Source organism: Xiphophorus hellerii, chromosome 19 (assembly GCF_003331165.1).
Source record: "Xiphophorus hellerii strain 12219 chromosome 19, Xiphophorus_hellerii-4.1, whole genome shotgun sequence".
Classification (NCBI taxonomy): Eukaryota; Metazoa; Chordata; class Actinopteri; order Cyprinodontiformes; family Poeciliidae; genus Xiphophorus; species Xiphophorus hellerii.
Genome location: NC_045690.1, coordinates 13,378,817 through 13,387,516, shown reverse-complemented (window position 1 = coordinate 13,387,516; position 8,700 = coordinate 13,378,817). Strand labels below are relative to the sequence as shown.

The 8,700-nt window shown below is 36.8% G+C and overlaps 2 protein-coding genes across 4 annotated transcripts; both read right to left on the bottom strand.

Annotated features, from left to right (window-relative positions):
* Positions 1-589: 589 nt before the first annotated feature.
* On the bottom strand, positions 590-4,997 carry LOC116709328 (glucosamine-6-phosphate isomerase 2). 3 transcript variants are annotated; one of them, XM_032547788.1, is made up of 7 exons: positions 4,869-4,997; positions 4,538-4,677; positions 4,345-4,446; positions 2,668-2,850; positions 1,890-2,074; positions 1,638-1,812; positions 590-1,108 (listed from the first exon to the last, which is right to left on the bottom strand). In XM_032547788.1, the coding sequence occupies exons 2-7, from the start codon at positions 4,659-4,661 to the stop codon at positions 1,050-1,052; spliced, it is 828 nt and encodes a 275-aa protein (XP_032403679.1). In that variant the 5' UTR covers positions 4,662-4,677; positions 4,869-4,997; the 3' UTR covers positions 590-1,049. The 3 variants fall into 3 exon arrangements, with proteins under 3 accessions (XP_032403679.1, XP_032403680.1, XP_032403681.1); XM_032547789.1 differs by having other exon boundaries at positions 4,538-4,662; XM_032547790.1 differs by having other exon boundaries at positions 4,538-4,665; positions 4,869-4,981.
* A 1,231-nt stretch (positions 4,998-6,228) lies between these two features.
* Positions 6,229-8,384, bottom strand: cox8a (cytochrome c oxidase subunit 8A). Its single transcript, XM_032547791.1, has 2 exons — positions 8,165-8,384; positions 6,229-6,541 (listed from the first exon to the last, which is right to left on the bottom strand). The coding sequence occupies exons 1-2, from the start codon at positions 8,279-8,281 to the stop codon at positions 6,446-6,448; spliced, it is 213 nt and encodes a 70-aa protein (XP_032403682.1). The 5' UTR covers positions 8,282-8,384; the 3' UTR covers positions 6,229-6,445.
* Positions 8,385-8,700: the final 316 nt, after the last annotated feature.

The following is an 8,700-nucleotide window of genomic DNA, read 5'->3' as shown; positions in this document are numbered from 1 at the left end:
TTTTGTATTTGAAATACCATAATGTTCATTAAAACAAATCATCTCTCCCTCCTTTGCAGTTTTTTGTTTCTGCCAAGTCATTTTAAAAAGGATTTTATACAATTATATTAAACTAAAGTATAAAAACTTATGGAAATAAAGTAGGCATAAATCCAACTCTGCTTTAATGTTTCCTTTTGTTCCTCTGAAACCTGTTACTGAGAGTTTGTGATGTATAACTGCATAAAACAAAATCTGCCACACAAAATCACACAAAACATGCAGTTTCATCTCAGTAAAAGGAATTGCAGGCTCCTGGCAAGCTTATTAACAAACCTTCTGAAAATAAGCTTTTAGCAAGTATTAAACTTTTAATTAAGCCCACATATATTAAATATGTATGATAAATTTTTATCTTAAACATTATGTTTTTATTAGCTGTAAGCAGAAAATCTAAATTAATTTTTTTTTTAAAAGGCTTAAAAACATCACTGTGTAACTAAACTCTATGAGTTTTGCTTAGTGGTTGAGTTAATGAAACAAATTAAGTGTTCTCAAAGCTATTGGATTACTGCCCCCTGTGGAAAAACTCAAAATGCCCCTCACCATATAGAGAGAGATGCCAAAGCATTTTATTACAAGGAATACATTTCTCTTGATTTAATAAAGACATCTTTTATTTTGCATTTCTGAAAGACAAAAATGAGTAAAATCCTAATTAACAAACTTGCTTTTTTCCTATTGTAAAATAAGAAGTGACTACAGTACTAGTGTGTGCAAAAAGACCAAGTGGGAAGGTAACTTAAGGAGAAAAACATGAAAGGAATGCTGGAACGATAAAAAGAAAAGTCTTTATAGAAGTTGATAACTCACAAAAGAGGGAGTGTTTTGATTTTAAAATTCTCTAGTTCCTCAATTACAGAACAAAACTAGTTTCATAATTGGATTTCAAACATACTTGACCTGCTGGCTCTCAGTAACATCCTGTAGCTATTTGGCAGTAACAATAAAAGCTCCTTGGTTGTGGAACTCTACCAGTATGAATCATCCAGCGACAACTTCTCTTTATTTCACTGGTCCTTTATGCTGAGAACTGGATCCACCAGTCGATTGTGAACATGCATTAAACCTACAGTAAAAAAAACAAAAACACAAATATTAGATGCATAGTTCTGTAGCAGAGATAAAAAAAGAAAATTTTACTGAATCTGGAAACATGGTTGACATGTTTCTTTACAGGATAACTTTACAGAAAAACCGTAAACTTATTGACCAGCACATGCTGTTTAAATCTCATTAAAAATGTATCCACAAAATCTTTCACTTCTGCAATATTGTTAAAATATTAAATATTCTATTCTAGAGTGATATAGAAAAACTACCCCATTTCATTTGTTACATTAAGGCTGGAGTGTTGGAATTATTTGAAATCATAAAACTGAATAATTTAAATCTAAAGCCTTTAGCTAATCTAAAACTGCAAAAACACTTCTGATGAGAATTACAAGGAGAGATCAGATAATCTAATTTTAGCTTCTCTAAACTCAAAATGAAGTCTGGAATGTTTCTTATTGCATACAAAGCTCTCCAAGAACCCAGAAAAAATCCAATATAGAGACATCGTCCACCCCATTTACATAAACAGGATGTGCCAGTACCTTTGAAGTATTTCACAGTTTTGACACGGAGTTCCAGCGTGGCGTCCTCGTCGCACACAAAGATAGTGTGCGGGTGCTGTTGGAAGGCCGACACCGTCCACATGTGGTTCACCCCCTCTTCGATGGCCTTGTACAGAGCGAACGCTTTGTGAGCTCCTGTGATCAGAATCATTACCTGAAGGAGAACAGGAGATTAAAACCCAATGAGGTGGAGGGAGGCCTTCCATGTCTGGGGGGACAGGGTGGGCTGACCTCCTTGGCGTCCATTACGGTTCCCACACCCACTGTCAGAGCCATGGTAGGAACCTTGGAGAGGTCGTTGCCAAAGAAACGAGCGTTCGCCACGATGGTGTCCTTCGCCAGAGTTTTAACTCTGGTCCTGGAAACAAGACTGGAGCCGGGTTCGTTGAAGGCAATGTGGCCATCAGGGCCAATTCCTGTGAGGAGGGGATGAGAGATTCAAGACACCGCATGTTAACATGAAACAATCCCAAGATTGTTTCATGAAAAACTTTCAGGAAATGCAAGAGACTAAGACATATCAAGTCACTAAACATCATCTAAGCACCACTCTTTGGTGTGGACATTGTTACTGAGTGAAAAATCAAAGTCAACCATTTTCAGGTGTTTCAACTATGGCCAGTCAGTTAAATATCCTGGACTTGGAAATCTTGTTGAAATCCCTGCTAAGTATCCAAGTATCTAGATCTTTAAGGTTTATAGAAGAAGACTACTGTTTAGTTGCACTGGCAGCTAATATAATGTTTTAAGAACAGTTTTGAATGTTAACTGAAGTCTTATCAGCTTTGTTTTGAAGCTGAAAAATCTTGTTTTTCAACAACTGCTGTCTTACATAATGTGAGTATTCTCCTATGCTCCTAATTTACCTAACAAGAGACTGTAAAAAATATTTTCATGATCAATTTTATTTTAACTTACAGCTTTTAGTAGAGAAATTGTAATCAGTTAAAATCTGTATCAAAATGAAAATTAGCTGCACAACCATGAATAAAAAATCTTTAATTTTCACCTCCAACAAACAGCTCGATCCCTCCAGCCGCAGCGATCTTCTGTTCATAAGCATTGCACTCAGCCTCTAGGTCCTCTGCATTCCCATCCAGGATGTGAGCGTTGGCCGGATCGATGTCGATGTGCTTAAAGAAGTTGTTCCACATGTAGGAGTGGTAGCTCTCCGGATGAGTACGAGGCAGACCTGCAGGACGAAAACGTTTGTGTCAATAAGAGAAGACGACCAACAGTCTCCAGCTGGTGAACACTCGAGGAATACACGCTTGATTTCTTCCAGGAATTAACTTGTTACGGTCACATAAAAATCTGGCATTTTTGCAAATAAATTTTAGAAATTAACAGGGAGTTAAGAAAATTTTGCAAGCATCAGGTAATTTTGCTTCAAACCGCCTGCATTTTGTTTTTTTCCCCCACTAACTTTTGTGACTGAAATTTGATCTAATCGATTCAGCAGCAGAGACGGCAGAATTCTTGTCTCTGTCAGCAGAGAAACGTCAGCCTGAGGGGAGGTGGAGAAAGAAAAAATCAAAACCCTACAGAAAGGTTTTATTCAGACAACAGATTTAATCCAAGCAACAAAACAGACATGAGGGGGGAAAAAAATGAAAAATCAGAATGGCTGAAATAACTTCAATTTACATTTTTGCCAACCACTTTTTACTAAAAGTTTAATGATATAGATAATACAATTTGTTTAGAAGTTTCCATTCACAAATTGAGACTGAGATTTCTGCCGATTCTTCTCTGCAAAATACCCTCAAAGTAGTAAGGCGGTATGGAAAGAGCCTGAGCAAGGGTGGAACAATGTCTCGCAAATGTATCATTGTTGCAAAATACTAAATATCAATGATGCAAAAAACTTCTTGAACTGCAAAAAAAATTAGATAAGCATATAAGTAGATTTCAGGTGCTCTTTGATATTATTATATGTATTCCTTATTGCTTATTGAAGAAGAAATTGCCTTAAAATGTTCTGGTTCATCTATTAGGAAGCTACAACAAAGTAGTTTATTTTTTTGCTGAAAAAGCAGATCTATCCAGATGCAACATGGTCAGTAAAAACCATGTTATTGAGATACAGTTATAGCATTTCGTGTTTCCTCCCAGAATCCCAATACACCATTCTCTATTTAGATTCTACAGTATTTATGTGTGTCGGAGCTGCCGCCAACATCATCATCATACATCACCTTCCTTTTTTCCCCAAAATCGTGCAGTATTACCGTGAACATCAATTTTCAGGTCATATCCTCTGAGCCCTGATAGTGTCATTCTAACACATAAACATGCTTTAATTTAAACAGTTCTTTTATAGCTCACGCTGTATGTTTAGAGACATTGCTCTGTTGGAACGCAGATCTCCACCCAAGTCCCAAGTGTTTTTGCTTAAACCAATTTTCTTCTAGGACACTGCCTATGTTCCAACTGATGAACAAGCATCCCCACAGCATGATGCTGCCATAGGCATATATCACAAAAGGAGATGGTGTGTTTATGTGCAGTCCATGTTTTCTGGAGAGTTTAGGTTGAATCAAACACGACCATTTCATACAGGTACAGGCTGTGCATTCCGTTATTTTAGTGAACTAGAATAGCCATGTACAGAAAAAACAGCACATTTTCCTGTTCTTCCAGCTGTGCTGGTTGTGTTCCGGCAGGCGCAGTAAATTGCACTCACCTACGTACTCATCCATATTGAAGGTTTTCACATACTTAAAGGAAAGGTCTCCACTTCTGTGGAACTCTATTAACTTCTGGTAACAGCCGTACGGAGTGCTGCCTGAAACAAAGCCAGAATCATGGCGCGTTAGAGCCAGTGAAATCACATATACCGCTACGGAGAGAAATACAGTAAAAGGGAGTCTGTTTACCTGTGGGTAAACCCAAAGTAAAGTATCTGTCTGCAGAAGGTTTGAACTCGACGATCCTGTTTCGGATGTATTTAGCTGCCCACTCACTGGCCAGTTCATAGTCGTCCAGAATCACCAGCCTCATGCTGCTGATAAAAGCCCTCAGTGAACAAAGGGAATACACTTAAATCACAACCATAAACAAGAACTGATATTGGAGCTAACGCTAGTATGTACGGAAACTCCTGCAGTTGTTCAACGTTAACTTATTCTCTGTTGTTAATTATCCCGTCATTATTCTGCAGCTACTAGTTGTTTTCAACACCAGAATAATAAAACAGAGCAGCGTTACCTGCTAAAATCCCGCTGGTTCTAATCAAACTGTACACAGCAGACTGCAGCCTCCTAACTCACATGACCAACAGCGGGTTAAGTGAGTTTAAAGCGGAACCTATGGAAGTCCGCTAGTGTCAAAAATCTAAAGTAAAAAAAAAAAAAAAAAACGCACATTAGAAAAAAAAAAAGAATGAAGTATAGACTTTTACTGTGTTTAAAAAACAAGCTCCACAACATCGCAAGTTTATTTTAAGGTGGATGTGTGAATGTTGGGTTTTTACATCTGGTCAAGGAAAGATTCCAATGCTGCATTTCTGTATGGACTCTATACAAATGTTACCCATTTTTTCTGCTTCTATATGACTACATTGAGGGAGATGGTTGGTTAATAATCTCTTTAAAATTGTCACTGGAAAACAATATATACAAATTTTTTATTACCTGCTTAATCATTTATTGTTCTTCCTTATACGCTGCCAATTGTTTAAGATTAAATGTAAGAATCACTAGTCATTTAATGAAACAGTCAGAATGAATCACATATTTTTCATTTTTAGAAAAAAATCTCAATACGGATTTTTTCATCTTAAAACACTGATTCTTAGTCCAATAACATGACTTTATCTAACTTTTGTAACTTACCTTTAATGCAACAGCTAGTGATCAATATATCTAAATTCCTGAGCACTGTTTATTCAGGCTCAGTTTATCTGACAAAGACCTTAGCTCTCATCCCACAGAGTAAAGATAAAGATGAAATCAACATGAGTCAATTTTAATAAAAAAAACAAAAAAACATTACTTCACTTCTTTACCTGACTTACGCATTTCTCTCACACATAATTTGTATTAAGCAGACATATTAATTGGTCATTCCTCCTATTCTCTCACACAGAAATGTAACTGTATTCAAAATCGAATTGAGATCCGAATATATGGAAGACCAAAATGTTCCAAATGAAACATTATGAAATAAGTATAAACATCAATAAACTGGACTGGTACTGATATTGTTGCTGCTCTCACTTACTGGAGTGTCAACTAATCCTTATATCAAGGACTAGTTGATACTAGTCTACACCAAAACCTCTACTTTGGTGTTGACTACACCAAAGTAGAGTCAAAAACCTTGATGTAAGCTAGCCAAGCTTATATCAACTGGCCATGCTAGTTTATATAAGGTTTTTGACTCTACTTTGGTGTACGAATGCTTTACGCTAGTCATGTGATCAGCCAAAGATGTTCAAAAACTAACTGAACCTGTTCTAAACACCAGCAGGTCTTAAGAGTACTGGATTTTCTTCAGGGTCATCTGAGGTTCCTGAGATTTGTGACAGAAATCTGTAAAACCTTGACAAAAATGATAGACAAACAGCATCATTTAAGGTTAAAATTTAATTCTGTAACACTCCTTATGAGGGAAAATTGACAACAAAATTGTAGCATAATTGACGTGTCAGAGCCATTATTTTAAGTGAAGTTGTAACAGGGACAAGAAACAGAGGTAGAGTGGTAAATAAAACATCTCTGCAGCATTAGACTAAGATGATTATCCCAGGATAAGACGAAGGCTGGATGAGCCACATCTGACATTTAGTCCCTCTTCTTGTAGTCCTCCAGGTGAGAAAGGATCCATCCAGAGGGTCCAAGGACCGTTGCAGACAACACAACCCACGCAATTGATGATTCCTGGACAAAAGACAGAGAGATGGATCGATGAGTCAGCAGATGAGTGCAGAACAATACAATCAAACTGAGCTAACAGGCAGGAGAGCAGATATCACCTCTTGGTCTACAAACAAGTGACTGATAAAAGAGTAAATACAATCCTCAAGCTAAAGGAGCAAAGAAGGGTTTGTCATTTATCTTCAGACAGACACTGAAAAAATCTTTGGAACTATAATTCATCTTATAGATGAAACAGTAAGGAGTGTTTTGAATTGAATTCAGTGCAACTGAGGCAAAAATATATGGCACTGACTTTTCTTAAGCCTGACAATCATGTAGGGATGTTTCCCGGTTTGAACAAAAAGAAAACAAGGAATTAATCTCAGGAAGGAGAATATGTCGTAAAGAAACACAAACCTGAGACAACTGAGATGTGAGGAGTTGACAGAACATAAAAGTAATTTCAGTGGTAGTGATAGAACTGTCTCTCAGCACTGCTTTCAGTCTGCATTTAAATTTAGCAAACACGTAAAGCTATCCAACTTCTATCTTTGAACACTAAACATATGGATAGTTTAGATGCAATAGGTAATTCAGCGTCAAACCCATAGTTGGTGAGGCAAACTATCCTGTTCTGTCATCGAGGCTCTGTTGGATATTTATAGCAAACTGAGCTTTTATTCAATATCACAGCAAATTTCTGAAGATAGAGATTATTTTTTAGCACATCTTGTCCATACCTACTCTGGATAAGGAATTACCTACATGTTGATCTTTCTAGCCAAACTGAAGAAAACTAAATAAATAAAATCCATAAAGTTAACAAATCCAATCCTGAAATAAAGATTAAAACAGGTTAGTTGTTTTTCCTAGTGATTCTATAGTTAGAAAACAGCGCCACCTTGGAGCTGCAAACAAAGCTCTCATCAGAAACCTTTACATGTAAACTTGTTTTATGTTGCTCCTCAGCAGTTGTAATAAATGTTAAACTGCTCTCCCTATTCCAGATCATTTCCCCCGACAGAGCGCTCTGAACAAGTCTCAGAAGTATCTGCACATTGTGTCATACATGTCCTGCTGTTCATACTAAAGATGGAGGGATTTATTTAAAATAAACAAGTTGTTAAAGAGAAACCTGCTAATCAGAGAAGAACAGTAAAATAGTGGTACCTTAATAATAGTAATATGTGTTGGTTCTTTGGTTTTTAATACTTGGATTTCTTCAGGGAGATTACTTGACGTTCAGAACCAGTTAAACATTTTAAACGACTTAAAATGAAGTTATTTTAAAACTGAATCTCATTAAGATTCAGTGTAGTATTAGGTCATTAAACGTAGTCTTGTTTAAACTAGTTGACCTTTAAAGTGACTATATAATTGATTAGAAGAGGCAAAAAAAACTATTCTGAACAGTTTCTTAATCTGATAGGGATCAGATCTCCAAATCCCTTCATGCCAAACTCGGAAAAATAAATCGAAAAAGATTTTTGACTAAACAAGAGTGTGTGAATCCACCATCAGTCACCAAAATCAAGTTGGTTTTTGAAAAAAAATTATAATCTATAGCTAAAGAGAGCACAGACTATGACCTCCAAAAGGACAGTCGTTAGCGGCTAGCAGTTAGCCGTTAGCTCAGACACTCACAACGAAGCCGATTTTCTCTTTTGGCGGTTTGGTGTACAAATTCGCCGTCTGGGAGACAGTGTGTCCCCGCAGGACGGGTGCGACGCGGCTGGCAAAGGTCCTCAAGATCCCCGGCATTTTTTTTATTATTATTGACACGATGTCAAGTATCTTCCGTAACAGAGAGAAGGTGGCGAGTCAATGTGAGGAAATGCTCATTCGGTCTTACCTAATATATTACAAGAAGAGTAATGCTTACGGCGCCACCTGCTGTCTTGGATGACGTCTTGTGTTTTTTCAGGACTGAGCTACCATAAAAAGAGCATCTAAGACAGAACGAGTCACAATTTACTTTTTCAACAATTAAAATAAATATACAATAGAGCAATTATTTTTTATTCACTCCAAAGGCCTCCTTTAGAATTTATGTAAGATTTCAGTACCAGAAAATCAAGTATATCAAGTTTCTCCATTTTAAACAGTCATTCATTGCTTGATGGACCAGTCATGTTGGGAAAGAACCAAAGTGGGATTCATCCCTACCTTTTTGATTAAAT